General features: G+C 37.9%; 1 protein-coding gene across 1 annotated transcript in view; it reads right to left on the bottom strand.

Moving 5' to 3' along the window:
- Positions 1-18,221, bottom strand: part of ankzf1 (ankyrin repeat and zinc finger peptidyl tRNA hydrolase 1) — a 65,160-nt gene that overhangs the window by 39,626 nt on the left and 7,313 nt on the right. The window contains exons 2-3 of the mRNA XM_028807599.2: positions 15,442-15,588; positions 6,481-6,602 (exon numbers count right to left, since the gene is read on the bottom strand). Of these exons, the coding sequence (XP_028663432.1) occupies positions 6,481-6,602; positions 15,442-15,588 (269 nt within the window). The remainder of the gene's footprint in view (positions 1-6,480; positions 6,603-15,441; positions 15,589-18,221) is intronic.

Below are 18,221 nucleotides of genomic sequence, written 5' to 3'. Positions count from 1 at the left end.
TGTCCCACTGTTGCTGTTCTTTGGGCTTCAATTACTTTGGCCTTCTCTTCCATTCTATGTCTATTTCTTGCTCTCCTACTACTCTACTTCTGTTACATTTCTATACTCTCTTTCTTTCTCTTCACTACTAGCACATCATCTCATTGGCCAAAACAGCTACCAAAATTCTAATAGTTTCACAGTGAAAGAATCCCAGACCTGTCACTTCTTGTTCAATTTGACACGTTTCTATTAGATTTCTTTGCTCAGCTGGGCATATGTGCCTCTGCGACATGTCAGTGACCTGCGTGTTTTATCAATTCTAATTTAACCTGCTTTCTTAAATAGCTCCGGTGTAGGGTTGGTTTTGGGTCAGTGCCGATGGGGGTTTTCTTCAAAAATGTAATACATGCAAATGTCTTTTTCCTTTTTAACAATTTCTTATGATCTTACTATTTGTTTTTGACATCAATCAACTGGTTACAAAAAAAGTTTACTAGTTTAGTACAGATATGAGGCCAAATGAAAGGGTTTCTATGTTCTGCTCATAAAATGCTTTTACTGCATCTGTGTGTTGACCTTGCAATGAACTGGCTTACTGTTCAGGAATTGTTCCTTCCACCCTATACTTCTCTGCAACCCTGTTAGGATAAAGGGGTTTTGGAAGATGAATGGATCAGTATACACATAGAGAAAAGGCAGTCCAAAAGAAGCACTTCCAGAGCAAAGCATGTACTTCCCATGAATGTCACAAATAAGATCAGGGTATAATTTAAGGATCTACAGGCCCCTTTTTGTGTTGCCCCCTGGCAGTGTCCATAAGTAGATTGAGCAAGACTGCTGTACATGGGTACACAACAATGTGATATTTTTGCAAAAACAAGAAATGTCATGCTTGCCAAAAACAAAATACTGCATTCTAGAAAAAAATACCATCTTAACCATACAGGATCACTGTGGTAGAACATATGACTGAGGGAGCTTAGCATGCTCAGACACAAACAGATTTGAATTCACCACAAATTCTACAGCAAAACATTTCAGTACCTGTTACAGCCAAAACCCTAACAGAATGTGGCTCATGAAATAATAAATTAACAAAGTAAATCAACAATAAAAATAACTTAAAAATGTGAAAAGTGTCAAAAATATCAAGGACATGAAGCACATCTGAAAGTGAGAATGGGCAAAAAATATTCATGTTTTATAAAAAGATGCAGGAAGCATTCAGTTAAACTGATTATCACTAAAGTGATGCTTCCATTTGCTAAAATTAAAAGAATTTTATTTAAATTCAAAAAAGTTACAGGTTGCAACTTAATTTCAATCCAACCTCTGCCTTCAAACAAAAATAAGAATATGAGAACATAATATTAATATTGATACAAATGTATTTTGTGAATTGGTATGAGGGCTTGTCTGGAAACCTTCAACAGTATATTCCTCCATTCTATAGATTCTTGGGACTGTGGTATATATGAAGTAATCTCAACTAGAACACTGATATTTCCAAGTGCTCAAATTGCTCTCTGAGTTCATGCTTCTCCTACGATGAAAACAGAAATTTGATCCAAACAAAGATGTTCTTCCATTGCGCTGTTCAATTTTTTGCCTCATTTGAACACTCACATTTAGAGTACATCTTTATACTGTAACACCTTAAACACTAATAATATTCCAAAAAATATACTGCAGTCTGTAGAAATGAATTGCTTTATGCATGCTGCAAATTACAAGTTTGATTATTCATTTAATAAATTGTAAAGCTAATGCAGTACTTATTAAAGAATAGTTTGTAATCTATCACATTAACCCTTAAATTACTACATTTAATCCATAACTTTACCACCACAATCACACTGCATTACAGCATCTTCAAATATCATGTGGCAAAAGTGAAAAATACAAGGTATTTTGTCACTCATTTTACCACAAGGCAACAATTTATCATAATCAGCTGGAGCTAAGCAAACATTTTTAAAGAATCATTTTAGCACACACACAATTGCTAACCTGTTTTGAATTAATTCAAAATGTTAGAATGCCTGTTCTTCCAATAGTAGCAAGTTGTGAAGGGATGATTCCTTTAGTAAGGAAAAACACCATATAGACAATTTTAACTGTACCAAATTATCATGCAAAATACTTCCACATAATACTGCTATTTCACCATGTTTTTTTTTTTCTTCTTCAAAAATATGGGTAAAAATACTGCCAAAGAATTAAAGAATGAAGCGTATATTTATCCCTCATACATCACAAGAGGATATTAGAATACAGTTATGTTTTACCGAGCAGTTTTTCAAGTATCAATGCATATGCGACCAACTTACCAACTAGTGAGAGAAAGACAAAAATAGAGAGAAAGAGAGAGGGAGAGAGAGCGAGGAAGGGATCTATACTGGGGGACACACAGGCACACAGAGAAAGTAGCATAGTACTATTACAGTGATCCCTCGCTATATCACGCTTCGACTTTCGCGGCTTCACTCTATCGCGATTTTTTCTCATACACGTTTACGTCACTACGTGTGCGCTTTCTGAGAACTTTTATCTAAGCCCCACGATGGCTCCTAAACGTGCTACTTTTTCTAAGCCTTCTGACAATGAAACTAAGCGCCAGAGAAAGATGCTTATCATCCAGGAGAAGGTGAAACTCTTGGATATGATCAAAGATGGCAATACCCTACAAAAGCCTCCTCACGCATATGAAAAGACAGCACCAGCAACTGCCTATCAAGATGTTCTTCAGCCGTGCACCCAGACACCCACTGCCTACTCCTAGTACTCCTTCAGTGGAAGAAGACAACGATACACCTGCTGAAGATACTGCACCACCTTGTCACACTTGGGTCACAGATTTGCACAGAGACACAGGAGGATGTAGAAAAAAAAGAACTTTATTCAAAGCACTGCAAACAAACATTTGTCTCTTTTCAAAAGTGTAAACGTGCTCCATGACAAGTCAGAGAGAGAGAGAGAGAGAGAGAGATCCAAAGCTGAGAGGCGCTGCAGAGAGAGAGATCCAAAGCTGAGAGGCGCTGCACAATACTTTTAAGTAAGCGGAGTACCGAGTGAGAGGTTTATCGCGCGTTATAGCGCAAGTAAACAGCAATGTGAAAGTAGACTGTCAGCTGTTTCAGGGGTTTTTCCAGGGGCGTCTGTGTCCTCTGAGGGTGCGATCAGCGCTCCAGCTTACAACCTGAAGACTCTCCTACTGAGCTCGTGCCTTCATAGGTTAGTGGTTGTGTGTAAGAACTGTGTGTGTGTGTAATTAAATGTACAGTATAATAATAATAATATGATATTTGTAACGTCTAATATGTCTTATTTTCTCTTATTTTGTCTAATATATTGAGTAATACGAGTGTAATGGTGACTAAAGGGTGTTATTTCATGTCTAGAGGGCTCTAATAATGTTAAAAAACGTATTTAGAAGGTCGTAAACAGGTTTTCTATACTCTTAACTGTGAAAATATTCGATTTATAAATAAAGAATCCTGTTTCGCGAAAATTCATTTATCGCGGTAGAGTCTGGAACGGATTAACCGTGTTAAACGAGGGTTCACTGTATTTGCTTTCCTGAAGCAGCTTCAGCATAGTCTTTTATCATTTGAAAACAATGAACAAACAGATTAGTGACTCCCAATTTCCAATAAATGAGTTTTTAAATAATATGTTAACTATACACAACATTCTTGAATAAAAATAGTAAAATAAAATACACAACAAAAACAGTAGCCATCAACAGAATTTACAGCAATACAATATGTGGCTTCTTTTTCAGAAAACAAGAACACATCTTAACAAGAATAAGCAAGGATTTTTATTATAATTGCCGACTCTTGGAATGAACAGGTAAAGCTCAGGTGAATGGAACTTTGAGACATATTCCCTTGATAGATTTTTAATCTGTTCATTGTCAGTCCTAAAGGTGAATAAAACATTTTACACACTTATTCAGTCCTAAAAGTCACATAAAAGTTGAATATAGTAGTAACAAAATCTACTGGATACTGCATTAAATATAGTGTCTTATACACTGGAAACCTTTGATGAAATAATCAATATATGAAACCAATTCTAAAGATATTTTAAAGAGTAAGCTAAATAGTGCTGAGGTATACCTCCCTTTAAAAGAATTCAAATATGTTTTCATTTTATGACTCCATGGCATTTGTTTTGTCATTTTAAAAAGCACATGAGTTTCATCTTAAATATGGGTTTCTGAATTTTATTTCTCTAAATATTTAAAGATTCATTTTTATCTTGTTACATATTCTCAGTCACATCATTTCTTTGCTATATTCAAACTCTGTTGGATATAGTCTATAAACTGCATGCATAACTATTTATCTTCGAATTATTTAACAAATGCTTAAAAACCTGTGGAAAATAAATATTTAAAAAAATAACATACTTTTTGAGAAATAACTTTGAAAAAGCGGCTAAAATAATTACATTACTTACATTAATTTACATTAATTACAGGTGGAAAGAGTGAGATAAAGGTGAGGCTTTTTTTTTTTAACCAGAGATTCAATTTGTTTTAAATTCATTTTTATTTGTGATAAAAACAGAGGTTATAAGCAAAGGGCTATATGCAAAGGTGTTGATACAGTATGAAACATGATCATGCTGTTATGCTCAAACCATCCATCCATCCATCCTCTTCCGCTTATCCGAGGTCGGGTCACGGGGGCAGCAGCTTGAGCAGAGATGCCCAGACTTCCCTCTCCCCGGCCACTTCTTCTAGCTCTTCCGGGAGAATCCCAAGGCGTTCCCAGGCCAGCCGAGAGACATAGTCCCTCCAGCGTGTCCTGGGTCTTCCCCGGGGCCTCCTCCCGGTTAGACGTGCCCGGAACACCTCACCAGGGAGGCGTCCTGGTGGCATCCTGATCAGATGCCCGAGCCACCTCATTTGACTCCTCTCAATGCGGAGGAGCAGCGGCTCTAGTCTGAGCCCCTCACGGATGACTGAGCTTCTCACCCTATCTTTAAGGGAAAGCCCAAACACCCCGCAGAGGAAACTCATTTCAGCTGCTTGTATTCGCGATCTCGTTCTTTCGGTCACTGCCCATAGCTCATGACCATAGGTGAGGGTTGGAAAATAGATCGACTGGTAAATTGAGAGCTTCGCCTTGCGGCTCAGCTCCTTTTTCACCACGACAGACTGATGCAGAGCCCGCATTACTGCGGATGCCACACTGATCCGCCTGTCGATCTCACGCTCCATTCTTCCCTCACTCATGAACAAGACCCCGAGATACTTGAACTCCTCCACTTGGGGCAGGATCTCGCTACCAACCCTGAGAGGGCACTCCACCCTTTTCCGGCTGAGTACCATGGTCTCGGATTTGGAGGTGCGGATTCCCATCCCAGCAACTTCACACTCGGCTGCAAACCGATCCAGACAGAGCTGAAGATCACGGCCTGATGAAGCAAACAGGACAACATCATCTGCAAAAAGCAGTGACCCAATCCTGAGTCCACCAAACCGGACCCCCTCAATGCCCTGGCTGAGCCTAGAAATTCTGTCCATAAAAGTTATGAACAGAATCGGTGACAAAGGGCAGCCCTGGCGGAGTCCAACTCTCACTGGAAACGGGTTCGACTTACTGCCGGCAATGCGGACTAAGCTCTGGCACCGATCGTACAGGGACCGAACAGCCCTTATCAGGGGGTCCGGTACCCCATACTCTTGGAGTATCCCGCACAGGATTCCCCGAGGGACACAGTCGAATGCCTTTTCCAAGTCCACAAAACACATGTAGACTGGTTGGGCAAACTCCCATGCACCCTCCAGGACCCTGCTAAGGGTGTAGTGCTGGTCCACTGTTCCGCGACCAGGACGAAAACCACACTGTTCCTCCTGAATCCGAGGCTCGACTATCTGACGAACCCTCCTCTCCAGGACCCCCGAATAAACTTTTCCAGGGAGGCTGAGGAGTGTGATCCCTCTGTAGTTGGAACACACCCTCCGGTCCCCTTTCTTAAAGATGGGGACCACCACCCCGGTCTGAAACCCTTTTTAAAATTAAAATGAATGTGTTATAGAACTCTGTACTGATCAAGGGTGTAAAAATGTCTGTTTTATCTCTAAAACTGAAGTGCATAATTACATGTAGTACTATAAGTTTAGAGAAATTAACTTATTTTGTGTCTGTGCCCTATAACAGCATAATTACTAACCTTTTTACCCTTTTACAATGGCCGCCGCCAGGCATATTTCAAAAAGTATTGAAAAAAATGAATTGTCAAAAGATAAAAATAAGCAAGGGTCAGATGAAAATGGTATCAATAGGCTGAGCACATAATTTTAACAGATTATCATATCCTTCATTCAACATAATTATAAAAGAACAACTGAGACTAAAGTGTCAAAACCTATTAAACACTTATTTATGGTCAGTCCATAATGAAAAGTTATCTATAATTTAACATAAATGCATGAAGAAAATATTACTTATTACAAACAGAATCTAACACAGATAGCTCTACCTGTTGCTGTCGACTGTCAAAAGAACACTGGCAAGCAGAGCACTGCATTTTTCTGGACACTTCTGCAACAACTTCCACATTACTCTTATGATCATTACTGTGGGACTTCTTTTCAGTCATTTCTATGGGGGGGAAAAATATTAGTTGGGCCAAAGCAACAATGTACTTTTCAAAATGAATTAACAGTTTGGAATAAAAAACGAAAGAATACCATTTTTGAGCAAATAATAATAAATAACACTTAAAAGAGCTGCAAATGAACAAATGACCAAAGATGACACAAACAAATGTACCGAGACTGAATGAACTGAGAATCATACCAATTGATCAGAACACAGGTTGAAATTATTCAAGCAAACAATCAGGAGAAACAGGATCACTATTCTAATTATTTATGGAATATAAAAGCATCATTAAAAACAAGCAGTACTATGCCTTTTATTACATTAATTAGTATTTTAATGACATGCACTCATATTTGTGGAGCAGCCAAATCCATCCATCCATCCATCCATTTTCCAACCCGCTGAATCCGAACACAGGGTCACGGGGGTCTGCTGGAGCCAATCCCAGCCAACACAGGGCACAAGGCAGTAACCAATCCCGGGCAGGGTGCCAACCCACCGCAGGACACACACAAACACACCCACACACCAAGCACACAGTAGGGCCAATTTAGAATCGCCAAACCACCTAACCTGCATGTCTTTGGACTGTGGGAGGAAACCGGAGCGCCCGGAGGAAACCCACGCTGACACGGGGAGAACATGCAAACTCCACGCAGGGAGGACCCGGGAATCAAACCCAGGTCTCCAGGTCTCCCAACTGCGAGGCAGCAGCGCTACCCACTGCGCCACCGTGCCGCCCAGCCAAATCCTTAAACCCATATTATTTATCAAGGTAAAATTATTTATGACATAAATAATCTATTAAGCACATCTTGGCACATATCATAACCTAAATATATGAATGGATTGCAGCTATGGCTGCAAAGGTTGTATTTGTGCATATTTTTGCTCCTTGTGTACTGAACATGTGGGAACAAGAAATAGCACTGAGAAAAAGAAATTCTTTTAGAAACAAAAGTAGTCTATAAGCTGTTAAAACTATATTATCAATACAAGTTAATGCTGACAAATGGGTTGCATATTTGCATTACTAATAAAATGATAGGAACTCCCTTTTTATTTGTGAAAGTATGTTATATTATTTGATATTACTTATTCAAATGTGTGTTTACAAATTCATAATGTAAATGTATCATACACAATCTGCCATTTTAAGGAGGAATAGATTTTATAGGGAATTAACCATCTCCAAAGCTTTTGATACCATGAGAAATGCTCCCACCTTTGTTAAAACTGCTTGCTCATATCTACTCATATTATATTCTTTTCATATGTAATATACACTCAAAAATGTTTTATAAAGCAATGTTGGAACACATGCAGAATCACATACAGATACAGTACAGTGTTTTACCAACAGTTATGCACTCAAATCATATGACGATTTTCTTTTCCAATCAATTATTATGTGTTTTATAGAGATATGCTTTCACTTTGACATTAAACAGTCCTTTTCTTTGATTTTTCATTGTACATTGTTTTCTCGTGGGTGACAACATAATTTATGAGGCACAAAAAATTGCTGAGTAATGTGTTCCATGCAAGCATGCTATGTGACTTCAGCATGGCTCTGCTGGAAAAGATGGCATTGCGCAAAACTAAGCAGCTTACCTTTAAAACAGAAAATTTTGTGTTGACAGCTTTTGAAAGACTTATCGTTAGCAACAAAACTAGTGTTGTGCTGCTGCTCAGCATTAAAACTGCTTCAATATTTAATGTTGAAAAGCAAAACGCACTTTTTCTTCTGCTGGGTAAATGAAATAAAAAATGAGGTAGAAACTAATATATTTCTATGTAATCAGTTTATAGTCATACTCACTTCAGAGTCTATAGTATGTATGGAAAATTGAAACTGGCAAATTAAGTAAAATCCTAGAAAAGGCAGCTAAATGACCACCTCAATAAACATGGTATTCTTGATAAGTTTCAGTCAGGTTTCAGAACAAATCACAGTATAGAAACTGCACTCGTTAAAGTAGTAAATGACTTGCAGGTAAATGCAGACAGAGGCTGTTTATCTGTTCTCATCCTTTTAGATCTGAGTGCCGCATTTGATACCATTGATCACAATATTCTTATAAATTGCCTTAGTCAATGGGTGGGCCTCTTTGGCAGTGTCTTAAATTGGTTTGTGTCCTACCTGGCAGGTAGAAAATTCTTTGTTAGGTGTGGTAATTATACTTCAAAGGCACATGATATTCTATATGGTGTTCCACAAGGATCTATCCTGGGCTCACTGCTCTTTTCGATCTACATGCTTCCATTAGGTCAGATTATCTCAGGGCATAATGTGAGCTAACACAGCTATGCTGATGACACACAGCTGTATTTATCAATAACACCTGATGGCACCGAATCTCTTGGTTCACTGACACAATGTCTTACTTCTGTTTCAGAATGGATGAGTAGTAATTTTCCCAAACTAAACAAGGAGAAAACAGAAATTTTAGTGATTGGCAAAAACGGATATAATGAGGGTATTAGAAATAAATTTAATCCATTAGGATTAAAAGTCAAGACGGAGGTAAAGAATTTTGGGGTAATTATTGATCACCCGATCAAAGCACTGTGCTGTCCCTACATTAATGGACAAAGGTCCACATGACCATCATCATCAAATTCTTCCATGTGAAGCCTGAAAACCATGAGGTCTGATTGAGATCATTTATGTTAGGTAGAATGCCTAGAATGGGCTGGGCGGTCTTGTGGCCTGGAACCCCTGCAGATTTTGTTTTTTTTTCTCCAGTCATCTGGAGTTTTTTTTTTTGTTTGTTTTTTCTGTCCTACCTGGCCATCGGACCTTACATTTATTCTATGTTAATTAGTATTGCCTAATTTTATTTTTATATTTTGCCTTTTTTTCTTTTTCTTCATCCTGTAAAGCACTTTGAGCTACATCATTTGTATGAAAATGTGCTATATACATAAATATTGTTGTTGTTGACAAATACAGTGGTGTGAAAAACTATTTGCCCCCTTCCTGATTTCTTATTCTTTTGCATGTTTGTCACACAAAATGTTTCTGATCATCAAACACATTTAACCATTAGTCAAATATAACACAAGTAAACACAAAATGCAGTTTGTAAATGGTGGTTTTTATTATTTAGGGAGAAAAAAAAATCCAAACCTACATGGCCCTGTGTGAAAAAGTAATTGCCCCCTGAACCTAATAACTGGTTGGGCCACCCTTAGCAGCAATAACTGCAATCAAGCATTTGCGATAACTTGCAATGAGTCTTTTACAGCGCTCTGGAGGAATTTTGGCCCACTCATCTTTGCAAAATTGTTGTCAGGACTTTGACTAGGCCACTCCAAAGTCTTCATTTTGTTTTTCTTCAGCCATTCAGAGGTGGATTTGCTGGTGTGTTTTGGGTCATTGTCCTGTTGCAGCACCCAAGATCGCTTCAGCTTGAGTTGACGAACAGATGGCCGGACATTCTCCTTCAGGATTTTTTGGTAGACAGTAGAATTCATGGTTCCATCTATCACAGCAAGCCTTCCAGGTCCTGAAGCAGCAAAACAACCCCAGACCATCACACTACCACCACCATATTTTACTGTTGGTATGATGTTCTTTTTATGAAATGCTGTGTTCCTTTTACGCCAGATGTAACGGGACATTTGCCTTCCAAAAAGTTCAACTTTTGTCTCATCAGTCCACAAGGTATTTTCCCAAAAGTCTTGGCAATCATTGAGATGTTTCTTAGCAAAATTGAGACGAGCCCTAATGTTCTTTTTGCTTAACAGTGGTTTGCGTCTTGGAAATCTGCCATGCAGGCCGTTTTTGCCCAGTCCCTTTCTTATGGTGGAGTCGTGAACACTGACCTTAATTGAGGCAAGTGAGGCCTGCAGTTTTTTAGACGTTGTCCTGGGGTCTTTTGTGACCTCTCGGATGAGTCGTCTCTGCGCTCTTGGGGTAATTTTGGTCGGCCGGCCACTCCTGGGAAGGTTCACCACTGTTCCATGTTTTTGCCATTTGTGGATAATGGCTCTCACTGTGGTTCGCTGGAGTCCCAAAGCTTTAGAAATGGCTTTATAACCTTTACCAGACTGATAGATCTCAATTACTTCTGTTCTCATTTGTTCCTGAATTTCTTTGGATCTTGGCATGATGTCTAGCTTTTGAGGTGCTTTTGGTCTACTTCTCTGTATCAGGCAGCTCCTATTTAAGTGATTTCTTGATTGAAACAGGTGTGGCAGTAATCAGGCCTGGGGGTGGCTACGGAAATTGAACTCAGGTGTGATACACCACAGTTAGGTTATTTTTTAACAAGGGGGCAATTACTTTTTCACACAGGGCCATGTAGGTTTGGATTTTTTTTCTCCCTAAATAATAAAAACCATCATTTAAAAACTGCATTTTGTGTTTACTTGTGTTATATTTGACTAATGGTTAAATGTGTTTGATGATCAGAAACATTTTGTGTGACAAACATGCAAAAGAATAAGAAATCAGGAAGGGGGCAAATAGTTTTTCACACCACTGTATAATGTAGCTGGCTTTATACGTCAGCACAGATTCCCATAGTCTATAGTGAACACATAGCAGTGACACTTCAAGCATCTCTCCTTTGTACTGCTGCATGTGCATCTTCCCATCAGCCACTGCATCTGCAGTTTCTGGGTGGCCACTGCCTACACCACCTTTCACAGATACTAAGAAGGCTTATCTTTTTAGTTTATTTGCCATAGAAAGTGGTGTGAACATTTTGTCAAAGATTTGTCTTTGCCTATGAAAGGCTTAGTGAGTCACACCACCCCAGTTTCTGAAAGTCTTTCCCTGATGTTTGACAGGGTTGCTTCACCAAACAGGAAATAGTGTTTAGCATACACTTCTATTACAACACTAGCTATCAAGACTTTTTGGGTTTGCTGTACATATACTGAGTGAAAAGGAAGCGACATTGCATATGGTAACAACTGTTCATCAATGGTTGTATTCTGTCTTTGCTTAAAACAAACAAAGAGGTTCTGCACAAATAGTGTGTTGATTGTCTAAAACTGGAGAAAGTCTATCGATAAGCTATGAGTGGAGGTGAATCAATTTGAGTGCATATCTGCTGTCAAACTATTGTGACTGTCCATGATTCAATATGTGTGCCAGCTCTGTAGGCAGAAATTTCCCCAAAATATAGTTTTCCTAGGCACTGCTGCCACACATATTGAATAGTCTATAAACACAACGGTTTCATGGCAGACTGACATCATATTTTTTCCCCATGAAATGCTGCCACACATATTTAATCACAAATAAATACAATGGTTTGATGGAAGATATATACTCAAATCATATGATTTTTTTCCCATATTGTACTGGTCCTTCTGGTTTTACCACAGCACAATCTCAGAGCTGTGTCAGCTCTAAACAAAAAAAAACCTAACTTTTTATTGTTACATTTTCATACATTGTCAGGTCTAACATGTCAGTAAAAAACATTGTGAGCATTCTGCCTTTCAGCATTGAGCTTTTTACCGAAAGGCTTCCTCTATCCTAACATGTGCCAGCGTTTTGTTTCAAATAAATCCAAACTAAACTAATTGCACTCTCTTTTATGTTTTCATCAGATATTTAAGAGAGCCAATGCTACTGTTCACCTTCATGTGGTTAATAAATAAGTTCATAATACTAATTAGCACTGACTGTTGTGAACTTTCCATAGCATAAGTGTTGTGTGGATGCACAATAAAAAAAATGCTCAGGAAATTAAACTGGGTCTAGAGGCCATAGAGGTTGAGGAACACTGCTCTAAAATAAAAGCTGTATTCCAGCAAAACAACGAAATTGTTAATTTTAAAGTGGCTGAGAAAAAAAAAACAGTAGTTGCTACATTTTACAACATGCCATATTTATTAATTTTCTTATTTAAACTTTATGAACACTGATGAAATTGTCTGGAGCAGCACAATGGTTGATGGGTACTGCCATAGTGCCTGGCAAGCACATGCTAAACACATCTTCTTAAAGCTTTGATAAACTTTGCAGATGGCCTTTATTTGCATAAACCAATAAGCTTCATTTATCTGTGCAATTGCCGTCAGTGCTGCTGTAAAAAGGGGTACTTGGTGTGTACGTATATCCCACTCACTACAGCATTAACCTCCTTAGCATTACATTTTTTTTCCCAAAAAAGTATGCAAAAATGGTTGCACTTTTTGTCATGAAAAATTACATTTTCGTTAAACCTCAAAAGTATAATAAAGATACAAATAATAATGATGATAAATAATACAAATAATATGAAATGAACAATAATAATAATAATAATAATAATGCCAATACAGTATATAATTGCAAAATGAGTCTTTTGTGTGGTATACAGAATTTAGAAGCACGGTGAAATATATAATCCAGCATCACAATTAAGATAACAATAAAGTGACTGTGGATTTTCTTTCCAGATTGATCAGTTTTTGTACATCACACTACATAGGTATGAGGTGAATTCTGGTTTTTTTTCTGTTGAAGGTATATAATCAACAAAATGTCTACCAATAACATGTTCTGGATTGATTGTTTGTATAACACGAATGCAATCCAAATGCACCCTTCTACCAGATGAAAAAATATCTTTTTGCAGTATTTTTTTTTTTGTTGCTTCTGCATAACGGGATAGAAAGTCTATTCTTGATTCACATGATCTACGCCACCCATCGTGCTATTGTAGTAGACCACAGCACAAGACTTAGTAACCTGCTTGTTGCCTTTTGCTTATACAGTAGCTGCATTATGTACAGTGCTAAGAAGACAAACATCTTTCTAGTCTTTCCATTTCAGCGCAAGCACTTTAAAATAACCTTTTGCTAAGCTACTAACACTCCTCACTGTAATTTAGCTCTGCCAAAGTCTTCAGGCAGCCACAACGGTTGGGGGACACTGTTCCATATGTGTCAGAATTCTTTGCAGTAGAGGTCACAGTAGTGCTGGCGAAGTATAAAAATTGTCCATGGTTAAATAGTAACCTTGATTCAGCAAAGCATCTATCAAAGTCAGTAGCGACAACATAAGAACGCTCTACAGATTGTTTCTTTCCCTGTATACAGAACGTACATTTAACCATTATCCCATTTTAGATTCACAAAGCTTGTAAAACTTTACTGCCAAATCTTGCTCTTTTTGATGGGATGTACTGTATCCATGACAGCCTGACTTTATAAGCCATGAATCTTTCATCAATGTTGACATCTCAGTCTGGAATGTAAACATTCCAAAATTTTGCTACAATGGCCTGGTCAGTCAGTCATTTAGTCAGTCAGTCATTATCCAACCTGCTATATCCTAACACAGGGTCACAGGGGTATGCTGGAGCCAATTCCAGACAGCACAGGGTGCAAGGCAGGAACAAATCCCAGGCAGGGTGCCAGCCCACATCAGGGTTCAGTTTGGGTGCAGGATGGGTATTCTCAACAAAGTTTTCATTGTTGGTAAAGTGCAGATATTTCATAATCAGTGAAAACCTACACTCAGACACTGGCATTGCCAAAATTTTGTTCTTGGACCAGTACCATTGCTGCTCAGGTTTTACTACAAGTACTTGCAATATCAATAAGCCTAAAAAGGTCCCAATATCATCAGCAATTGCCAGTTCCCACTTTTTCGAACGGCAAAACTTCTGAAGTGTATGGTTATTTGCCCGACACTGTTCAGCATAACGGTTCACCTCAACAACAATTTTGTGGATCACGTCATCATCCAGGATTTACTTCAAGTAAGTGAGAGGATCTTAGCTGCCCCCGTTCACTGTTATTCCTGGCTGCCTCACAAAATCAAAATGAAGTTTTGCTGGTTTATTTGAAGCATGGTCAACAGACACCCAGACGCGAGGGTCACTTTCAGATTCATCAGAATGACTTTCGGGCTCACTGTCTGATTCAGGTTCACTATCAGAGGACAGATTCACTTCCTCATCACTGCAGATTAGAGGCTAAACCACATCCTCAACATCACTGCTCGTATCACTAGCAACAGCGTGCAACACCTGGACTGCTAAAAAACGTTTCTTCGTTTCTTACAAGACGCAATTATTATGGAGGAGGTTACTTATCACACATACAGGTGAGAGGAGAAGACACACCTACACCTTTGTCCAGGTGACGCTTGGACATAACTTTTATGCAAGACACACCTATAATGTTGCCCGATTAATGTTCAGGACTTATGCTGATAGTACTTTTACAGTTGCCCAAGTGACATACGGAACTAACACTTTTAGCACAGTTTTCATAGCCCGAGTAATGCTTGGATCTAATGCTAAGGTTAATATTGACAAAAATTCAATGTTTCAAAATCTGAAACAGATCTGTCACAGCATTTTTGAGATTTTGGTGTATTTAGTTTTTTATTGTAGGATTTTTTAAATCCTAAATATTGATGTATAAAAATGTCCTTTCTTACTTGACACCTACTAGCCTAGATATACCAACCTACTAAATTTCAGCTTTTAAGCTAAACAGGAAATAGTGTTTATCTTGATGAGTCTGTCAGTAAGTGAGCCGACTTTGCGTTACTGTATACACATATATAGATTATTGTGTCTGAATAAGTTTTACTAGTATCTTAAATCCATTAAGTTTAAACACAATTAATTAGACATGATTTGAATAAGAAAACTAAATAAAGGATGAAATAAAAGTAAGGTAGCAGAAACTACACAGGCAATGACAATAATGTATGTTTTAACAACTTCTAGAACATTTAAATAATTGTTTTAAATTAGCAGAACAGGCTTCTTGCATTCCACTTCACAAAACCTTGTGGCATTTTACATTATCACATAATGGATTACTTTTTAGATTTCAATCACAGAACTTCAGAAAAGAAAGAGATCCATACCTTCCTTCTTTACACATTTTCCATTGGACACAGGAGCATTGTGGATTGAAGCAACCTCCTTCAATCCATCTAAAAGTGCAGGATCCAAATCAAACAAAGATCTACACTCTGGAAACTGTGACATCCTTTTCACGTATTCTTCGTTGCCTATGAAAAACATATGCAAAATATTGTTTTCCATTAATTTGTCAATTTTCTAAATCCACTACTTCAATTAATAAGTCACATTGGACAGACATTTTATATACAATGCTGTGACAGACTTTGCGTGGAAATCCAGTTATGTCCAAAAGCCTCTTCACATACCCACTTACACTTACTCATATAGTGTCAATTTAGAGAAGCTACTCAAATCCAACATATTCACATATCTATGAGCTATGGAAAGAAACCAGAAGAACCTGTGCAGGGTTATATGCCATCAGAGCCTGTTATGGCAGCATCAGGAGCAAGTATTAAACAGGGTACCAAACACCTGCAGGGCACACTCAACATACTTTACATTTCAACACTTACTGATACTGGTTCACTCTAGTGATGTCAACTTAAATTACACATCTTTGGGATAAGGAAGGAAACTAAAGTACTTGGATAAAACTGTCACAAAGACAGGCAACGCTAGATCATACATTTTCTATGGATAACAGGATAGATTTACACTAAGGCAGAGGTGATTTAAGGCAAAACAGCTTTCTATAACCAGAGAACAATCATGTTACATTTAACAGAGTAATACTACATTATCACCCCCAGAAAATAATTCAATAAACTATATACAAAAATGTTCACATTGGTCACATGTAGAGAGTCATTCAAAACATACATGAATATTAAAAAGAGTTCTTTCAAACACAACACCTTCTTCCAAGGTATGTAAATCCAAAGCCGTGAAATGCATGAATTCTCAACTATCATGAGACCACGATGGAACTTCACCTTTTTGTGTTAAGGCACACTAGGATAACAGGAATATAGAAACTGACCTCTTTCTCTGCAGATTGTGCAGAGTGTCTGGTCAAGCTGAATTTCTGAAAATCTAAATAATTTCCCGTGGATAATGGTGGCCATTATAATTGCAATACCACGAAAGACTTAAGATATCTAAGTTATATTTATGTCCCAGGTTACATACTATATGATAAATGGCATATACAAGTAGAAGTATACCTTGGTTACATATGCAGAGTGCACACTAATCAGTATTTTGTGTACCCACCACGGGCAAAATTAACTGTTTGAACAAGGTCTGGCATGGACAAGAAGTAAAAATGGATTTATGTTTGAGGAACTGCATGTCATGTAGCCTCTATAAATGCTCAAAGTTCATCCAGAGTAAATGCTGGTGATCTCTGCCATACCAGTTGTCATCTGACCATGTCCCAGATGTGCTTAATGGGGGACAGTGTATGTGAGGGCCAAAAAAGAAGTAGCACATTGTGGTCATCCAGGAACACCATTGGACTTTCAATACCACTTATGGTCGATGCTTGTCCTGTTACAATATGTTACCAATGAACCTCTGCAGACAGAGTACCTTCAACATCTCCATGATGTATTGCTAGTGAAGATTCCAGGAATGCATAAGAAGCAGGAACAGGAGTTGAACCCAATGACTGTAACACCTGGAGCAGGACCCGTATAGTGCGGCAAAATGCACACCTCTAGGATCATCCACCTCAGTGCCTTGATACACGGCTCTTTCCAACATGGTGCAGTAAAAACTAATCTGAAACAAATTGCAATGCCAGTCATCCTGCCATTAGCAGTGTTCTTGGTACCACTGCAGTTGCAGACATCTGTGGTCAAGTGTCAAGGGTGTCCAATGCAATGGGCAGCAGGCAAGAAGGCCTTGCTGCTGCATACAGGGTAAATGCTCTACCGTGACCTATCCATCCTGCAAGTTTCAGACCAGTATTACAAATTTTTTCCACTGTTGCAATTTTAATGGCCAGCAATGTTATCATAAACATCTAGTAACTCTAACAGCAACATTTAATAAAAAAACTCTATTCTCAATTCTACTGTGCTGTCACACACCAGTAAAAACAGCTGTAGCTCCAAAAAATAATTTTTATTTATGCAGCAGCTATAAAATGAACAAAACTACTTTAAAGACTCAAATTATTGTAGTGAAACATCTTATTCCTACACCACTTGCTCATGTCTGCTATATTAAATTTACATTCCATGATTTAAAGATGGACATTATTTGACCTGAAAATGCATATTTCCTACTTTAGTACACAAATGCACACAACATGAACTACTGTAACTAACAATATTTCTAGTAAGTTAAGTGCTGTACAATTCTGTCATACCAAAAACATTACAGAATAAGCACATGACTGGTATGTACAGTGTGCTTTTTTTTCACTACCTTAACTAGTTAGCAACATAACACGTAAAGGATGAATGCTTTTGGATAAACAGCCCACAAGCTTTTTAACATTCTGACTAAATGGGCAGCCAGAAAATGAGATGTTGAAATTATATATTATATTTTTATAATGGCACTATACAATTAAATATCATCAGACTGTGTAAGCCATTTACAGGAAATTAATGGTATGTTAAGCTAACTAAAGCTAAGTACAAAGTTGTAAGGTATAAATATTGAACAAGCTTTATTTTCAATTTTCTTTATTCATATGTAATTGTTTCCATTACCTTTATTAAAATAAAGTTCACACCTTGGTAAAACATTATGATTTTTGTGTATTTTCTTGTTATTGAATTTTGATTGGAAATCATCTTTCTAGTATAAATAAAACATTATTTAT

This window comes from Erpetoichthys calabaricus, chromosome 8 (assembly GCF_900747795.2).
Source record: "Erpetoichthys calabaricus chromosome 8, fErpCal1.3, whole genome shotgun sequence".
Classification (NCBI taxonomy): domain Eukaryota; kingdom Metazoa; phylum Chordata; class Cladistia; order Polypteriformes; family Polypteridae; genus Erpetoichthys; species Erpetoichthys calabaricus.
This window is presented reverse-complemented; position numbering and strand designations above follow the sequence as displayed.